The 19181-nt window shown below is 40.6% G+C and overlaps 2 protein-coding genes across 8 annotated transcripts; one reads left to right on the top strand and one right to left on the bottom strand.

The window, feature by feature from the left end:
- Positions 1-3: 3 nt before the first annotated feature.
- MKRN2OS (MKRN2 opposite strand) lies at positions 4-5315 on the top strand. 5 transcript variants are annotated; one of them, XM_042807027.1, is made up of 4 exons: positions 4-253; positions 489-538; positions 1510-1672; positions 4561-5315. In XM_042807027.1, exons 1-4 carry the CDS (start codon positions 48-50, stop codon positions 4778-4780), a joined length of 639 nt encoding a protein of 212 aa, XP_042662961.1. In that variant the 5' UTR covers positions 4-47; the 3' UTR covers positions 4781-5315. The 5 variants fall into 5 exon arrangements, with proteins under 5 accessions (XP_042662961.1, XP_032851724.1, XP_032851723.1 ...); XM_032995833.2 differs by having other exon boundaries at positions 243-337; XM_032995832.2 differs by having other exon boundaries at positions 243-337; positions 489-622.
- Positions 5316-6076: 761 nt separating this feature from the next.
- On the bottom strand, positions 6077-17845 carry TSEN2 (tRNA splicing endonuclease subunit 2). Of its 3 annotated transcripts, none has more exons than XM_042807024.1 (12): positions 17782-17845; positions 16669-16864; positions 15791-15872; positions 15090-15126; positions 12698-13214; positions 12505-12582; positions 11871-11921; positions 11069-11207; positions 10081-10117; positions 9317-9428; positions 8629-8718; positions 6077-8173 (listed from the first exon to the last, which is right to left on the bottom strand). In XM_042807024.1, the coding sequence occupies exons 2-12, from the start codon at positions 16840-16842 to the stop codon at positions 8114-8116; spliced, it is 1377 nt and encodes a 458-aa protein (XP_042662958.1). In that variant the 5' UTR covers positions 16843-16864; positions 17782-17845; the 3' UTR covers positions 6077-8113. The 3 variants fall into 3 exon arrangements, with proteins under 3 accessions (XP_042662958.1, XP_042662959.1, XP_032851722.2); XM_042807025.1 differs by lacking the exon at positions 17782-17845 and adding an exon at positions 17617-17732; XM_032995831.2 differs by lacking the exon at positions 17782-17845 and adding an exon at positions 17269-17573.
- Between the last annotated feature and the right edge of the window lie 1336 nt (positions 17846-19181).

The following is a 19181-nucleotide window of genomic DNA, read 5'->3' as shown; positions in this document are numbered from 1 at the left end:
CGGCCCGGGCCACAGAGCGGCGGGGCGGGACGGAACGGAGCGGCGTCATGGCGGAGGCCGCCATCCTGCGGGTGCGGCACTGCGGCGCCGCCATCTTCTGCCGCCGGGCGCCGCCGCGCTGCCCCGCCTGCGGCTGCCCTCTGCGCGGCGCCGGGCTGCCCGCCGCCCCCGTCCGCGTCCCCAGCCCCTTCCGCCGGGGACACCGTCAGCCCTGCGCCTTCCTCCTCCGGCCCTCCGCCGGCACCTTCCTCGGGTAGGAGCCCGCGGGGGAGCGGCCCCTGTAGGCCCCGCCGTCCCGCTCCCCACAGGGGCGGCAGCGGCCGCTGTGTAAGCCCCGGTCAGTCCCCTTTCCTGGAAGTGAAAGTCCCTTTTTTCCCCCTTGGCAGTAGAGCTTTGCCTCGCAGTTCGTGCCCTGAAAAGTGGCACCGACCCCGGGAGGGGACAGGCAGCGCTCCCGTCCATCCCCGACACCCCTCTTTCTCTTTCAGAGGATACGACGGGAAATCCGACCTTCACGTTGGAATAACCAATACGAATGGTAAAAAGTACTTCGTGGTTGCTTTGCTTTACAAACTACCGCCCCTCTCCCATGCCCGGTTCAGCTTTGCCTCCTCCACCTAAGGTAACCCAGAGTGTTACTTCAGAGCCACCTCTACTGTTGTGGTAATGTCTGCTACCTGTTAAAAAATGCAGGCTGCAACATCCAAACGTCTGATGCTTTGCTGTTGAAGAATGCGTGCTTCCTCTCTCTGCTGCAGGTATCAGAACCGGGAGCTTAGCTGTTCACTACAAAAAGAGTATCGTGTAAAGATCGGAAAAAAAAACAAAAAACAAACAAACAAACAAACAAAAAAAAACCAAACAAAAAAAAAAAACAAAAAACCCAAACCAAACAAAAAAAAGTCTCAAGTCCAAGAATTTATCTCACCTTGCAGCAGTGAGCACACAGAGCTTCAAATCAAAGCCATACTCCACTCTTCACATTGCACAGAACAGAATTAACAGGTGACTTCTGTTCCCGACACACAGAAATAAAAAGCTAGGCAGCCTCCTTCTTCTTTTAAGAAGTTACAGGAAATTTTGACCTAAACACAGTTTTTGCTAATTTGCTACCCCTAATTAAAAAGCAAACAAAATTTTAAAAAGCCACATTAAAAAATCATATCAGGTTCTCCAGAGTCAGCCTACCGTTCAAAATTTCACTTCAGATGTTTATTTAGTATAAAGATTGTCAAATCTGGGGGTTTAAAAAAGAAGCCTGGTTGTCCTTAAGTTGCTTTCATTATTAACAGACAGCTGAAATTATATTGTAAAAGTGAGAACAGGTTTTTGATAGGAGGGACTGCATTTTCTACTCAATAGCCACAGAAGGCCACTGATTGGAAGCTGGGGTATAGCTAGTCTAAGAAAGGATGGCAGCAGGGAGAACTAGTAGTAGGAGTTTAAAAAAAAAAGTTATGGATCTGATCCTCCAGTGCCACCTGACAATCTGTTGCTCTTTATTTTCAGGTGTGGTGTATAATTACAATGAAGAGGGCATTCACAGATCTGAAAGTGGATGGGAACAGTGCCTTAGTATCCCACTAGTACAGCCAGACATGTTTGGGCTGCTTCAGCAGTGGGATAAGCTCCTAGAGGACTTTTCTGTGGGAGAGGCCTGGCTTCCTCACAGGTATGTAGTTGAAAAGCTAGATGCAATAAGAGTTTTTAGTCTGGGATGATAAATTGGGCTGTTCCTTTTTAGACCCTGCAAGGGTTGTGGTTCATTCAGACCTTGCTCCTTTAGGACAGACGTTACTAACAAACCAGTCTAAACACTACTGTCGGGTTGTCTTGAGACTTACTGGCCTTGCTAAACACAGTTTTAAAGCTGTAAGTAACAAACTCATCTGCTGGAATGTAAAAGCTCTACAATAAGAGATCATTTTAGGGAAGTTTTCTTCAGCAACAAAATAATTTTGCATGAAAAAAAAAAACCAGCTCAGTGAAACATCTTTTAAGGGTATGCTGCTGAGTACAAAAGTAGAAAAGTCCAGGCTCAATTCTACAATTATTTCTCCTAAGTTTCAACAGCTGTAGGTTTATTTGTGTTTAAAGGCTGACCGCACCGATGGGATTCTTGCCCAGATCTTGCATCCAGATGATTTCTGTGTTGTCAATGATCAGAAATGGGAAATACAGTCAGGTTAATTTCCAGCTCTTCCAGCTGGTTGGTAACATTGCTTTGGATAGTTAAATAGAGGAAGACCTCTATATCTTTTGAATTAAACCAGTATGTTCCAATGAGAACATTCAGTTCATAGCTCTCCTTGAAGTGAATGCCTGATGACAGTGTTACAGGGCACGCAGCCCAGCTAACACATGCACTGCCACGTCATCAAGCCGGCTGATGACGAAGCAGCCTGCTCTCCAAGAAAATACCAGTCCTTGAACTGGCCGTCACTAACAGTATGTGTAGCAAACAGCCTGTCTGAGCATAGTTCTGTGAGCTGTCCAAGTTAATGAACATAGACATCATCTTATATAAATAAAAGAAACCCCACCATCAAGTCAGAAGCATTTTTTAGCAATTCTGTATGTGCTCAACTATAAAGTTTCAGAGAATGTATTATCTCCCCGGTACCAGATGAAAGAACTTGACCTAGAATAGAATGTTTAAATGTTTACGGAACTAGTAAAGCCAACAGAATTTGTGGGTGTCTGATAATTCTACAGTTCCTAGTACCTTAACATTATTACTACAATTAACTTGATGTCAAAAAAGCACTGGTAGGAGGTAGATAGATGTGTACATCTCTTCTACAAGCTTTTGTTTGTTTTTCCTCCATCTGCCACCTCCTGACAGAATGACCTACTTTTTCCACAAATAGAACAGTGATCACTAAACTGCTGAAAACTGAACTTTTTTTTTTTTCTTTTTTTTTTTTTTTGAAAAACAATGTTAATTTAACTCGGTTTATTTTCCCAATGGACAGGAACTGCGCTAAACTAATCCTGTAACTCCTTTGGGTTCAGGCCAAGCCTGATGCTAATTTTTTTTTGATTGCTTTTCACTTGCTGGAAGGATGGTATATAACAGCAGCTACAGCCATGCCCAACAGTACCTTAAATTGCCGAGAGATACTGGGTTTGCTTGTCACGATATAAAGACGTGCTTCCCAAAAAGGAGAAGCTAAGTGGAAAACACAAATGGTAATGAGAAGCGTATTACAGACTCTTACATTGTAAATACAAAGATAGTCTGGAAACAAAACCGAGAAGCTACGTGCTCCTCTTCATCATGGAGCTCATTCAGGAAAGCACTTGTATACTCATAAGTTTTCCAGACATGCTGCAGCACTCCGCAGACGCAGCCCTGAGCTAGTGAACCCAACATTTTTTTTTTTTTTTCCCCAGAGTCATTTCCAGATGTTTTGCACTGTACAGTGATAATGGCCACTCTTGAAAGTTACTCATAATTATTTAACAATTGTTTTGGTAAAGTAAGTACACCATAGCAATTCACTTGCTTCCTAAATGGGAGCTTGTAGGTCCCTTCAGATACCCTTAACAAACAAAGCACTGCTTTGAAAAAAACAGTGAACAGGGCTCAGGGTCGCAGGGTTGCTTTTGACAGCCAGAGTCCTCAGATCTTGCAAAAACACCCTGTAAATTCCCCGGGGCTGACAGGCAAGCCACAGAGAAGATCCCCTGTGGCAACACAGACCATGGAGCCACTGACAGTACAAGGCAAGGAATGAGTCACCGGGCCAGGAAGAACAAGGGAAAAACGGCAGAGGATGAGGCAACTGCAGAAGAAACTTGAGAATTAGGCAGATGGCAAACAGGAGTCTGAGCAGGTCTGCACCACACGTGGTTGTACAGGGCCAGTGGAAAAAGCAGCATGGTGTGGTGAGGGAATGGTGTAAATTACTGAAGTTGTTAGTGGTCAGCATGAAGCATTTGGGAGAATCTGAGAAACATTCTGACAGAGAAAAGAATGGGTGGGTGCCCTATGCTCCTAGGTCAGGGTAGAGGAGGGGGAATAAAAGGCAAGAATATTTTAAATGTCTGTGCCTCCTATTCAGTTAATATTTCCATCCTTGCAGAACTGCAACAAATTACTGCCAATAGGAGTTTGACTGGCACACGGTATAGCAACCCGTTAGCGATAGAATTCACTTGATTTCAAGCTTCCAAGTTAATGCCATACTGAAAGAAGTGCATATGACAGCACGCAATTAACATTACAGATTAATAATACATGGAAGACCAAAGGTTAAGAAGGTAAAAGCCAAATAAGAATATAAAAAAAAGAACTCATTATTGTGAAGTCTGCAGCCGCCTTTTTTTTTTTTTTTCCATGCTAATGGTTTCTAGTATCCCTGGCTGTAAAGTCCAACTTACAATGAATAGAATATTCATATTCTAGAATATATTCATGTTCTATAGCACCAGCATTAAAGGAAGGTGGCAATAATTCTTGGAGAGCATTCGCTTCCTTATTTCACTCAGTAAAATATTCCTCCATGCACAGTAATGGATTGGTGCTAACTCTTATTAACGAGATGGTTCTCCTAGGTATGAAGAACATGACCACAACTGCTACACATACGCACTGGCGTTCATTAACAGTGTACTGACCGCACAAGGAAAACGGCAAATGAGTAAAAGTGAATTTACAGAGAAGTTTGTGATCCCACAGACAAAGAAGGCTTCCAAATACATCACTCTGCATCAGGAGCTAACAGCTAATGATTTCTACATTGTACCCCTGTCCGATCAAGAAAAACAGTGCTGAAAATGACAAGTTGCTGTATTAAAACGTCTACAAAATGCAAGAGGAGAAGGAAGGCTTAAGACTTCAAATCTCAGGGTTTAAGATGCACGATCTACTTCGGGTCTTGAAAAACACAATTCATGCTATATGTTAACCTGCACATCATGGAAGGATTGGGAAATGGAAGTTGTGCATTGGAGTGAAATAGCAAACATACACTACATTTCTATGTAAAATTTCTGTGGGAACAGTTCACATGGAAAAATGTTTTCCTGTTTGCATTCACTATATGCTCTGTTCTGCCGAGACACTTAATACCAGAAATTGTAAATGCTGTGTAATTAACCCTTTTTTAACAAATGAACTGGGGTAACTTAAGATGTAGCAAACCAAAATGTTTTTTTTCCTGTCACATTTGTTTACGCTTGGGTGAAAAAAGGGGAATTTGTGCTTCCATGATGCTGAAGTTCAAAGTCCATGACAATGCGGATTCACTACATGCAAAATTATTTTCCTTTATTTTAATTACTAATAAATATAAAAACAAATAAATCCACCCTTTTTGTCAGATATATTTATTTTCTAATTCTTCTTTGCACTTTGCACATTTATTCTTCAAACCAAGACCAATGCTTAGTACTAAAAGATAATAATTTAGTGTCTGTATCTGTTTGTATTGGTAATAAGCAGACTCCTCAGCATTTCTCTGAGTTAAAACTTGAAAACTTAATGAAATTTAAGTTAAATAAAGATCCTCCAACAGCACTTTTACCTATTGTAAATTACATGGAAGTCTATGCTGGGGTCAAAATTGTGCAATCCATAATTTTGTGCAATTTCAATTTTTTTTTACTTACAATCTAGTTTAAAAAAAACAATTTCAGCTCTTTTTCCTCCTACTTTCTGCAAAGTAAACAGGTTTTAGTCTAGCTGTAAGTCCCATTTTCTCAAAGATGGAGAAGTAATCGGAAACGATGAGGGTTATGTCCACATCTATTTTATACTTTTGTATATACAAACGGCATGAGCCCTGCTTCCCCCCAACACTCTCCAGCTGCACGCGCCACACTTTCCACACTCCTCTCCCACCCCCACCTTCTTCCACTTCTTGCTAAATTCTAAATTATAGCAGCTCCTTTAAAAGTGTGTTCAAGAATCACAACGCAATAAAGACAACCAGCTTGAAATGCTCAATTCGGCTGCTGTCGGAGACCTCCTATCCACCCACTCCTAGTGCAAGGCAGAATTCTTCAGCTAGGATTTGGCTTACAAAAAGAAATCATGGTATGCTGTTTTGGAGTGAATCAAAATACATACTTCTTGTAAGTACCGTATTTTAATTGGGAAAATAATACAATGGCAAGTATCAGTGCTCTAGTGTAAGTTATTTGATACAACGGTACTGAAACATGAAGTACAGTCATCTGCAGCCAGGACACCTTGCCCCATACAGTCAACACAATCATGCCTGTTCAGCTTGAAAAAGCTATGATGCAATCAACATTATCATTTTACATCTTTCCGGTAGAAGTTGTATTAAATGAAAGCAAACGCTAGAAGATCTTCCACTTTGAGTTGTATGTAGTTTCTTACATTCATGACGTGGCTTTACAATCTAAACTAAGTAAACAAGAGTGTGGGTTTGTGTTTGGTGGGAATAATCTGTGTTGACACAATTTTACCAGCTCTGAAAAATTTCCTGTGCCCAGGAGGCAAGCCCCCTTTTCTCGTGAATGAAAACAGCAGGAAGAAAGTCCAGAGCAGTGTAACTGTCCCCAGCTATAATGTATCCTTACTGCTGTAGCAAATGTGTTCTCTCACAACACAGGGGAAAAGAAAAATAAAAATCTTAGCAGCGCAGTGAGGCAAGGAAGCCTGTTGTTCAAACACTAAGATGGAATTCAAACCTGAATCTGAAGTAGTGATACTTAAGATGCAGAGTAGCTGATACTTAAACATCCTGGCTCTACCTGAAAGACAGCTGAATACCTGCTGGGTGGGTTGGTTTGTTTTCCAAATGCGGTTTAGCAATAGTAAACATCCTATTTAAGAAACTGCAATCTAGATGATTAAATCTTATCAAAAAATTAAAAATTGCAGGCACCTAGTGTACCAAGACAAAACTGCTCAGCACTGTCCCATACCTCTATACAAAATGCAGCGGTGTCTCCCAGTCTGTTTTGCAACCCGTGATAGGCCAGGGCAAAGAGAGCTAAGAGTGCAGTATGAAAAAAAAAAAAATATAGACTGTTGTAGTTGCTGGATAAAAGCGAAAAAAGCAGTGATGAAATAGACTTACACTTGCCAAGCTAGAGAGGATGATTTCCTCTCGCTAGTTCAGCAAATCTTCATTATTTTCTTCACAGTAACTCATCTTCAACAAAAGTAAAGGTCATCAACCTGTGGCCGGGGCATCTTGCTGTCAGGGGGCAAGATGAGGTCCTTACTGTCAAGGAGGAATCCTATGCTGCAAATCCCAAAGGAATAAAGACATCTTACTCAACTGGGGAAAGGTGCCTAACACCTAACTTGGCTGCTATGTGCTTAGACCCCAGAATTAATTTAAATCCTTGCACGTTCTGGGAAGAGTTCCTCATTTCTGAGCAGTGCTTGTGAAAATAAGCTACTGAATCCGATGGTCTAGGCACCCAACAGCAATGCTCAGTATTGCAACAACCAAATCTCTCCCCAAATCTAAGCTCCTGCAACTTCATTAAGGTTATAAAGTCAGGTTTTGTCTGTAGAAGAACGGTGCCATAGGTATGCCAAAAGGTTATCTGACTCACTGTAATAAACTTGAGGACTGTCAAGTTTAAGTCCTCACTTCTGAAGAAATGTAGGACCCTGTGCTGAGGTACAAAACGAAATTAGCCTTACAATTCCCAAGTTCAACTCTGAAGAATCTGTGAGGTATTCCCAGAAAACTGTTAGATCCCTCATCGCTTGGGATTTCAGGCAGACATTCAGGTTTTTGGGACTTCAGTGGCCTGCAGGCTGTACTGTCTGTTCAGCACTAATGCCTGGATCTGTCAGAACATTAAAAATACCATCACGTCACTGCAGACTAGCCACCATTCAAACATACAGGCTTGTAAGCTTTTAAGGAAACAAGTATTTTGAGTTGGGACACAGCTTTCATTTTTTTTTTTCCTCTTCATATGCATTACTATAGTTCAGTTACGTTTTTCAATACAATATTCTCTCCAGTAAACGGGATATATACCTCATTTTAAATACCAACTGAGTATGTCGATAGAAACTGTTCGGAGACAATGGTTCACCATGAGAAGGATCAGGTGAAAAACCAGGAAGAACTAGTAATAAAAAAAGTAAGTTTTTTTCCTATACAGTCAGTTAAAGTTCATCTTGCTCATTGCGCTCACGGGAAGAAACCCAACGAGATACAATCAGTTCCTGAAATAAAAACAGCAATTATTAGGGGTGGGGGGAGCTACAGATAATCAGTGAGGGACGGGGATTAAGCCTTTAGCAAATTTACGTATATTATGTGACCATTGAGAAACTTTAGTAGATGACTATGAATGTGAGCTGGTTTCTCACATTTTTCTCCCTTTTTAAACATACATCAACCTTATGTTCTCCATAGGCATCCCTGTTTCCCCATGCAAATGTTTACATTCACAGTAGCAGCAACATTAAAATTTAAGAGATCTTAAGTCTTTAAAGAGCCTGCAATGCACTTCTCATGCCTTGGGGCACAAAGGAATCTAGTTATTTTATTGCAGTTATGAGTGCAAAAACCAAAGCATGCTAAAGAGCAGGGAACAGTTCAAGGGGGCTCTTACAGTTAGCTGGCCAGCTGCCCCAAGGCAACGCTACGCAGGTGAAGGAGAGAAGTAATTACTCACCTGAACCTTAATTCTTTTCATACATTCGGGTGTTGACATCTCTTCTTCAGTCATGTCAGATGGTCTAATCAAATAGCATAACATAAGTTCCTGTTGGTAAACAAAACACATGAATACAAGATTTTCAACTGATTTCTTTCTATACAAGTTTTAGATTAATTAGAAATGCAGATACCGAGTTTCCTACAAGATGTCTTCTGCAAATCAAGTTGGGGAGAGCTGTGTAACAGGCCTATCCCATTTTCCATATCAAAGCATAACACTACTATAAGATAAACTAGAATTATAACACAACACCTGAGCACCATGGCTACGAGTATGGAAGCACTATGTTTGAGGCTCTATCACAGAGAAAATGTTTTGGAAACTTGCCATTTCACTGTTCAAAAGAAAATCCTGGTAGATGGAGAGGGTTTTAAAAACAGAAGTAGCAAGCAGGAAAGAAGTCGGGTCTTTCTTCTGTTCCTCACACAACTTTTAATGTTCCTACAGGCAACAGAACTTTAATAAGCTTCTTCCAGAATTCATCTGGATATCAACAAAGGAGACTTATTTGCCTACTGGCAACTCAACATGTTCTTCAGCAGACCAGAAACAGAAAGACTCTCTTTCCAGCCTCACTCCAACTCCCTGTTCTTTGGAACTAAACGGCACCTGTATCATTTTAAAACTAGCATCTTACACTTACCTTAGAAGCATTAACAGTTGTTCTGTTCAACCCAGACAAGGACTTCCAGCTGAGTGGTCTGCGAAGAGAACCTTCAAAATTATCATCAACTAATTCGGCAATGACAGAGTAACTGGAAAACAAAGCAGATAGGGCAATTCACAGAAGGAAAATTACCATTTTAGGAAGACCATGAAACAAGAATTAGTGCCTAAAAACTGGCATTAAACAACATGCCAGCATGCAGTAAGCAAGTTGTGAAACTTAACTCTTTTTCTACTAGGAAAAAAGATGAAGTTGTGAATATGCTTAGTGGCACTTTCCCTCCCTGCCCTTCTGCTGATGTTTGTAGCATTCTCTTATGAATGCCAATCTGACATTTATAACCAATTTATTATCTAGGAGTTCAACCTGACTAGCTAACGAATAAAGACAGTTGTAATACCTTCAAAGTTTTTTCTCCCAAGTTACATAAATTATCCATATCATATATATTTTAAAGTCAGTATTACTAAATTAAGTTACTTTCCTGAGTGCATTAATCATACGAGTTCTAAATATGCTCATTGCAACTTTTAATTTTTAATGTCTTACTACTGTTATTTAAATTAAACTGTTTTATTTAGTACCTCTACTAAAAGGACTTTTGCATTCTCAGTATGACTGCATCTGGCAAAGTATTTTGAGAAAAGAATATGTGCTTAATCAGTGAAGATACTAAATTTGTGCAAGAGAAATTTACTAATTTGAAACTAAGGAATTAGACAGAAAGAAGAGCTTCAAACCTTGCATGATAGAAGGGGGGACCTTTTCGATACAGCACTGAAATGAAAGAGAAACACCTTAGATAATCACAGTTTCCATCCGAGTTTAATACTTCGGTCCATAACTATTTTCAAATGTTTTGTTTTACTAAAAAAGACAAAAATGCAACACTTTTGAATTCTGCTTAGCACTAAGTTGTCCCAACAAATGAAAAGAGAGGAAAGAGACAAAAAAGCCATGGGAGCAGCAGCCAAACCTACACACTGATCTAAAGGACTAACTCAGCACATCCTCGACATGCTCAAATGTACAAACTGCCTAATTCTATAACTGCATCAACAGTATTAAAACACTTGCTGGTTTGCATGCACATGTTAAAAAATACCCCCCTTTATGCACATTTTCCTGTAACAACAGGCATTACTGTACTGTTTATGTTGATCTCAGCTGAATGTAGTTCTTGAGTTACTTAACACTACTAATGATTTCTGTAAGATTAAAACTGCTATGATTAACAAGCAAGTCCTTTCACCTTGCATATCCTCCCCTCAAAAAACCCCAGAGAAATAGCCTTAGCAGTAAGTTCAGCAGAAGTCCAGCTTCCATCAAATGAGATGAATAATGAGCCATATGGACTTTGATGTGAATTGGGATCTAGATGCAAACCTGCTATTTCAGAGACCGTCACGTAACACTGCAGAAGATGTGTTTAGAAGGGTGTAAACTTGGGAAGGGAATTTCAGTGCAATCCTGTATTTACTAACAACATCATGAAGTAAAACAACAGGCCTTTTGAACTATCTCTTCAGCTACTGGATATGTGATGTTATTCACCACTCACATCCTAACCCTACTGCAAACCCACAGTCTAGCCAAAACTGCAAGGAGCAAAGCCTGCTCCAGTCACACAGCATCTCATTGTTGAGTTCATCTTTGGCACTGGAGTCTTGCATTGCTTAAAAAGAAGTCAGATGCAAATTATTCCATTTTTTTAAGGAAGCTACTCACAGAGATCAGTTCCGTACTTCAGTCCAACTTTGGGAACCCAACCCTTACTGCGGAAGTAGTGATACGCCATGTAGGTAGTTTTAAAATTGGGCTTCACTTCGCTGAAAACTTCCCAGAGCTTCAGAATAGTTAGGGGCTCCTAAAAATCACCAAAGGCATTAATGTGACTATATGAAGCAGATACTATACACAGTATGCTATAACAGCCAAATATCAACTATCAGAGTCTACTGCAAAGAGCATGAAGGGCAAATTGCAAAGGGCAATAAAATATGGAATCTCTAAATATCAGGCGGAAACCTGTTGCTCCATTTAGCAGGGTGTTATTTTTAGCATTTTGCAATCAGTCCCATAATGCCCTTGTCTAAATGAAAATCTGATAAGTCTTAAACTAGAAGCCTAAGTTTCAATTACTTTGTCGTTACATTAACAGTAGCTTGATATACTTATAGATTGACGCTTAAAACTCCAAGGAATTTTCCTGTTTGAAGAGAGAGAGACTATTCATCATATTATATATCCCATACTTGCTTTCCCCATTATTTCCTGCTGAAGTTACAAGAAAAACCTTTCTCTAGAGAAAGGCTGTGCTTAACTGCATTTGCCTTGGTACACATAAAATTTTCAGACCAGTATTTTATAAACAGAAATACCATTACTTATATGAAAAACTTCCTAATTATTCTGTTTGGTATTCCCTCCTTCAGCATAAAAATACTGCCACAGAAGGTAAAAATTTCAGACCAAAACATATCCAAACTAATGGCATCCTCAGTAATCCAAAATTAATCCAAACACTTACCTCACCATAATAAATACTTAAACATCCCAGAGCATACACCAAGAAAAAAGCCTGAAAAAATAAACAGAATAAATTTAACTGATAGCTAGACTCTTCCGGTGGTTTATATTCCATGCGAGAAAAAAGGTTCAAATTAATTTTATACAAGAATCCTAGCATCATCAAGACAAACAATTTGCCTGAAAGTTTCCTTTGAGATTTGTCTTCATGACCGTTACACTTCAACAGACACAACACTACCAAAAAAAAAAATAAAAATCTATGCACGTGCTATAGGTTCCTGAAGGCACAGTGTTAAAACTAACACACGTGAATATGTTTAGAAGCAGCACAATCAAAGCAGGATTTATATAAATGTTTATTTCTGGTATTTCTATACTTAAATCCTATCACTGGTCTTTTTATCAGTGGGATTACTCATCCAAAGTGAATGGGATTGGACCCTACATATTTTTTTTCACCATATCATATAAGTATTACAGGTTATTAAAAATAAGTTTAATGACTAAACCAATCCAAATACTTAGGAGACACCGGAGAACCACGTACTTCAAAAATGAATTAAATTATGTTGTAACATAGACTAATATTTGCTTTTCAGATTAAAACAACTTGTACTGCACTTGAAACATACCTCTTCCAAGCTGAGTTGTAAATATTCAAAAATCCTAAATGGATTTCTTCTGCATACTAGTTTTTCCTTCTTGAAAAGCTATAAGACAAATTTACTATATTACAAAAACTTTAAACTGGAAAATATACTGAATTCTGAAAACAGCACTAACGATATAATTTTTCTAAAAGATAAGGATACTTTTTATCCTTACATCTTCTTGCGCATGAGCAGAGTCATCTGCAGGACATAAGCTACCTTCCTCTTCCTCTTGCACCAATACATACTCTGGAGCACATTCTTTTGACTTGATCATCTCACAAGATCTGTGCTCAGTGCTCTCCTTAGCCTTGCAGCCGCAATGCACGAGAAAGCCATGCTTCTGGCAAGACGCTTCAGCTATCTCTTTCAAGTCACCCTGTTCCTGTTCTTCAGAGCTACGTGCGGCCGCAGGTTCAAATGCTGCATCTGCTTCCAAACAGGCTTTCTTGTAGCCTTCATTCTGGTTCTCAGGACTTAGGGCTACTACATTTCCAGTAGCTGTAGAACACTGTCTGGAAACTTCTGTATTTTCGGTATTTGGGCCTGTTCTGGTTTGCTCAGCTTCATCCTCTTCCAAAAATGGCAGCTCAAGAGGCTTAGTGTAATTTTCAATAATTTTGGTAATTGAGCAGTCATCCAATCCTTGCTGTTGCAAAACACTTTTAGCCCACTGAACATGACACTGGTACCTAGCAAACAAGTAAAATAAAGAGAAGTTCTAGGGCATTGCATCCTTTAATTAGTCTTAGTTTAATTAATCTTAAAAACGAGCATCTTAAAAAAAAGAAGACTCATCACCGTTCACAAAACAAATCTGAACACACACCTGAATAACTGCTATACAAAATACAACATACACAAAGTAATAGGACTCCAGTCTTCAGGACATTACTGAACATCAAGGTTCTGCTACCTTCTTTGGTTTTTTTTTGCCTTCTAAATTTCTGTGGCAACAAGCACCGTTACCTAATGTTGCACAAGAACCATGCATTGAGGACTACTGCTATATAGTTTCAAGCAGCAAGGAGTTCACCAGCCAAAAGATCCCTTCTCCCATGGAAGCCTTAAGACCGAATTCCCTGCAAAAACATCTTGGTATCGGGGCTTGCATGATTAAAATATTCAGCAAGACTTTGCATACAGATCTCTCACACACTTCAGCTGTATACAGCTAACTACTGAGGACAGTATCTTCAGACTCTGTTTTAGCTGTCTCTGAAGAAGCAATGGCATAGCAAAAACACCAGCATAAAAATCTTAAGTAGAAACTACCTTTGGTTTTAACCAAAAACCCCACATCCCTGAGAAATAACAATAATCAGCTGCTATCTCACTGATAGGAAAGCTGTAAATATTTATAATATTTTTCAATTACCATAAGAGTTTTTAGGGCCCCTTTAATTCTTTCTCCTTGGAAGATAACATTAATGTCCAGTTGAAGATGTTAATCTTCATTCTGTGAAAGTTACAGGTAGCTGAGTGCAGCTGTCCTTATAAAAACCTGGACAACTCTAGTACAATATTCTTTATTTCCCCAAACAAAAACCTAACACACAATTACAGACCAGGCAATGAAGAACTGCAAAGACAATTAAATGCAAATTGCATGTGTTGACACAAAACGTAAGTCCCTCTGACATCTCATAATAAAGCTATATAATTCAGTGCTGTACTTTTTGCTATTAAAAAATAGACTCCTGTTTGTCCTATGATTTAATTACCATGTAATTTGCACTTACAGATCTCTGCTGAGACAGATAACGATGCACCTTCTGCACCAATGTAATGACACTTTCATTGATGTTCAGCTGTATTTGCTGACACATAAAGCAGCCAAAGTCGAACACGAATGACAAGTGTCTCTGCAAGCAGTAATAACTGTGGTAGTAGTAGTAGTAATATTCCTACTGTTTGCCTTACCTAAAGTTGAGGACTGAAGGAGTATAACTTTTAAATTTAAGTAAAGTTTTTTAGAGTTATCATAGGATTAAAGCAAACAGAGTAACTATCTTGCACACTCTTACAGTTAGCTCATATACTGCTTCAGCAGAACAAAATAAATATGTGGTCCAACACCGTTTTCTTAAATGTACAAACTAGCAGTGTTAATAGAGACGTAAAAAAAAAAAAAAAAAAGTAAAACGTTTATATATTATAAAAGTTCAAGAGCTGCTTCAACCCACACTATATTAATTCAGTAAGGAATTGGGAAAATTATTTCAAATAGCCTGCCTCAGAAACTTCTCTTTTTCCTCCTCAGCTGAAGAACAAGTTTATTATGGTTGATAATATTATGAATTAATTACCCATATACTATGCATGCACTCAATCTTGGCTTCTAGTCAGCAATTAATACATGCAAGCTTATACGAAAAATCATGCTGAATATCACCTACTCTATTTCTGTTTTCTAATGTGATTTATAAATGAAATATAAAGAAAAGAAATAGAAGCAAGTCATCAGCATGTTTGCAGCCAACTACCTGAAAAGCAGTAAGATAAAACATAACATAGAATCATCTTTCTAAAAAAAAGCAAGAATAAAGTAACGTAAATTAACTTACTTTTTTGATCCAATTATAGGCATGTTTATGTTAGCACCTGTATAAAGAAAAATCATACGTTGTTTCATCGATACAAAGATGTTTTCACATTATTTTGAGCCTTGAGGTAATCTGTGGCCTAAGGTTTACTCACATTTTCAATCCCCTCTGCCATTTTGGTCCAACTTTTATTCAAGAAGGACAATAGCAGAACTAGAAAAGGTACAGAGATAAAAAGATTGAACACCCTGTACAAGCAGAACTAAACATGCTATTTTTCTCCAGCCTGTAAGAGGACAGTCTTTGTATAAACAACCAAGAGCAAATCAAGTGTAATTGGCTATAAACAAATTTAAAATTTCACATATCCTTGCCTCATGATTTCATGGACACTAAAAATCTACAGATTAAAACCAAGAAAAACTGAACGGAAAGTTCAAGGACGATACCCTTACTTCCAGACTTCCTAGGCAACAAATCAATTAAGGTCAGGAGGAAACACTAAGGAGCTATTGATGTGTGTTTCCTGTTCTTTTATTTTTCCTAGGGATCTTGTACTGCCCATCATTAAAGGCAATGTTACTGCAGAGAGAGAGAGATCCTTGATGTGACCCAGTAGAGAGATCATTTTTCTGCGTGTGATTTATAAACATGTATCTTCAATGAGTGAAGCAAAGTGAAAAGTACCAATAGTGATGAAAGTACACATGTGCACTATTTACCTTGCCACTTAGTAACCAGTAAAGGATCTGAAATGCTGTACACCGGTCGACTTCTTGAAAGGATACCTTTTCCAAAATAGCCCTTCAAAGAAAAGGAAAAATCCTTATTATATCATCGGACAAAAAATAACTTCTTTCCAACTATAAAATATTTACTGCCAAGACCAGCTGAAAAAAAGATAACTGAAATTCTGCAGCATTTGAGCTTCGCTTAAATCCTGTTGCTTAGCTTCTGATAACTAGTTCAGCGTTAAACACCTGCACTCAAAGACTTAACCAGGGGAGAGTATTGGGGCTTTTTCCTCAATTCCACGTCAGTCAGCTTCTCCAAGTAAACTTCTGAAAGCAGATGCAGAAGAAAACACCTGTGTATCAATGCTGTCACAATGCATAATAGAAAACAAAGAAAAGGATAAAGTACTGCATAAGAATGGTGGTGAAATGATACTTGGACATAAGAGGCTTAATGTAGCTTATTTTACTCAGGAAGAAATTGCTCTGAAGTTAAAAGCATTACACAAGCATTTATAAAATGTTAATAGTCCAACCTCCTGAACTTTAAAATCAAGAAAATGCTTTTGCAAGGTTGCATAAAATGTTGAAAGGTGAAATAAACATAACAAACAAAGTCTCGAAGCTGTTTTTTTAGCGCACAACATCACTTAATTCCAAAATTTATTTGCTGGTATAAGGATGAAATACTTTTCACATTTGATACAGAATATATGTCTTGTACTGATTTCAGGGGAAGGAGGAGATATGGAGAATCACTGGAGGCTAAAGGGGAAGGAAAACATAAAGGCAGGCAGATTTTAACAAGTATTATGCTCAACCTATGTCTAAAGCACTAAAAATACTGTGCAGACAGGGTACAGCACCTTGTTATAAAGCTGTTCAATATCTTCAGGGTTCGTCACAATAACATTGTTGTTAATGATTTCAGCCTGGCATATTCTGAAATCCTTTCCACCTACATCCACAGGAAAGGGAGCCTGATATGACTCAAAAACTCTTCTTTTCCTTCTTGGGGGATGAAAAACTGCTTCTGCCATTTCCTAATATGAATGTCTCCTCCTAAAAAGTAGAAACAAAACATTTAACATTCAGGAGTTAAAGTTCACCCATTTTTACATGCTTCAGCAATATTCCCTTCCCAACAGCAAATTAGCAACAAATCCTACAGTATAACCCAAGTTTAATTCTGTAACTATTATGCCAATTCTGTACCTATTATGCCAGACAAACGTAAGCAGCAATCTGCTGGTGTTATCTGTTAATCTTTTTCTCTGGGGCACTGCAGTTTCCCCTGCAGACCAGGTAGGGATTGTTCTCGGTCAAGAGTTTATAAAATAAACTTAAGATGAAAGGCAAGTACATAAGCTACTGAAAATGTTTCAAGAATAAAACAGACGAATAATTAGAATAAGCAGAAACCACAGCAGACAAGTGTCCAAATATAAACTATTTTGAATAATTACGGGAATAAGTTTTGAAGAAAGAGCCGTGGCTTGGCAGGTTTCTCTCTTTTAAACAGGGAAACCGGAGAGATGAGGCGGCGGGGACAGGCCACCCTCCCGGCCAGGCAGCACCAGCGAGGAAGGGCCCTGCCCGCAGGCTTCAGCCGGGCCGCAGAGCGGGGCATGAGCCCTGCCGGTGCCCTGGCACAGGAACCGCCCTCACACAGGGCCGGGCCTGTCCCCGGCGGGATCACCGAAACCCGCAGCTCCGCCCGCCCGGCCCCCGGGCCCCCGGCAGGACGCCCGCCGCCGGGGCTGAGGCCGGGGCCGGCAGCGCGGCGCCGCACGCCCGGGCAGCCACCCACGCACCGGCAGCCCCGCCTGGGGCGAGGCGCTGAGGAGCCGGGCGGGGAGCGGAGCGGCGCGGAGCCCCCGCCCCGGCACCGCGGCTACCGGGCGGCCCCAGGCCGGGAACCACCGCTCGCCCGTCGCCATAGCAACCGCACGCCCCATTCCCCCTCCACCGCCACGCACCCGTCACCGCCGCACGAGGAGGCCGCGCGCCTGCAGGCAGCGCCGCGAGACCCCGCCCCCGCCGCCAGCCGCGCGTGCGCACGGGGCGGGAGCGCCTGGCGGGTGGCCCCGCCCCCCCGGCGGCCCCTGAGGGAGGCGCGCGGCCATGGCGGCCATGGCGGGGCTGGGCGTCCCGCCGCGCTTCGGGTCTGGTCCCGCCGGGGCAGCAGGCAGGGTGGGGAGGAGGGGGGGCCGCGCCGCCCCGGGCCCCGGCTGCGGGACGGGCCGCGAGTGAGCGAGGCGGAGCCCGGCGGCACGGCTCCGCGCTGCCGGGCTTGATACTTCAGTCGCGTCCGCCGGTGGTGAGCCTGCCTCTGCTGGCGATTTAAAAATAATAAAGTGCGAGGAAAATGACATTTTGTGTGGAACACCCATCCTGAAATGAATGATGAGTTTCATAATGAGGGGCATTTAAGATATATGGGTGGATGGAAATTTATAGCTGTGGGAGGTGAAGCAGAGATAAAATTTTCAGCTTGAAGCAATTCGTTTTGGCTCTGTGACAAACGCTTGACATGGCCTTGACTCATAAAACTGCCTGGGATAATGCAGTGCTACTTCCACAGCTTGTTAACAGAGGTAGTTGTGATTGTGCAGCTTCTTACCAGAGCTGAATTCAGGAGGATGTGGCGGTGCAACTTAAAAAAAAGTACCCGAATAAAATGCGAAGCATTTTCACTAGTTAACGAGGAGCAAACACCTCTTCTGTTTTGATGAACAGTGAGCTTGTTACCAGTTTGAGCCTTGCTCATCAAATTCATAATCATACATGCAACTACGACGCAACTATCTTTTCTTCTTTTGAAATTATATTGTGAGGTGCCACTGTCAAAGAGGATCAAGATGTTTTAGCTCCAGGGGGACAGACAGACAGTAGAGAAGTGTGTCTGATTTTCAGTAGAGAGATCAGTGAGTTCCCTGATGAAAAGCTGTAAAAATACATCATAATTATGAGGTATTTTATCTCTTACTCTGATTTTCCAGACAGACTCAAGAGGCACAGGGGGGCAGTAATGCTTATAAGGCCACACAGGAAATCTAGCGCAAACATTAGAATACTAAGCTAGTGTTCTTACAGTTATTTCCTACTGAGGTCTACTTTATATACCGGCTTATGAGTGTTAATTTATTTTTAATGTTGATTCACACACACAGTGTTGAAGGTAAACCACAGAGAACCCTGTGGTATTCCTGTCACCAGTGTACACAGCAATGTTCTGATAACTTCAGGTTCATTCTTGGAGCTCTACCATTAAAGCACCCGTGAGTTAAAGTATTCAGGTAACAACGTGAAAGTAAACCAGTATCAAAGATATCACTTCATTTCAAAATTTCTTCTAAATTAGTCAGATCAAGTCTCA

This window comes from Tyto alba, unplaced genomic scaffold (genome assembly GCF_018691265.1).
Source record: "Tyto alba isolate M040663 unplaced genomic scaffold, T.alba_DEE_v4.0 Super-Scaffold_49, whole genome shotgun sequence".
Taxonomy (NCBI): Eukaryota; Metazoa; Chordata; class Aves; order Strigiformes; family Tytonidae; genus Tyto; species Tyto alba.
Note: the sequence above shows the minus strand (reverse complement) of the source record. Positions and strands in the feature narration are given on the sequence as shown.

Bases quoted from the DNA above. Each gene is read 5' to 3' on its own strand.
- TSEN2 (XM_042807024.1), bottom strand. From the start codon at position 16,842: ATGGCAGAAGCAGTTTTTCATCCCCCAAGAAGGAAAAGAAGAGTTTTT. The intron at 11,922-12,504 runs GTATGTTTCAAG...TTATTTTTTCAG, and splicing joins TACAACTCAGCTTGGAAGAG to GCTTTTTTCTTGGTGTATGC. The intron at 8,174-8,628 runs GTGAGTAATTAC...TTTTTATTTCAG, and splicing joins TGAAAAGAATTAAGGTTCAG to GAACTGATTGTATCTCGTTG.
- MKRN2OS (XM_042807027.1), top strand. From the start codon at position 48: ATGGCGGAGGCCGCCATCCTGCGGGTGCGGCACTGCGGCGCCGCCATC. The intron at 254-488 runs GTAGGAGCCCGC...TTTCTCTTTCAG, and splicing joins TCCGCCGGCACCTTCCTCGG to AGGATACGACGGGAAATCCG. The intron at 539-1,509 runs GTAAAAAGTACT...CTTTATTTTCAG, and splicing joins TGGAATAACCAATACGAATG to GTGTGGTGTATAATTACAAT.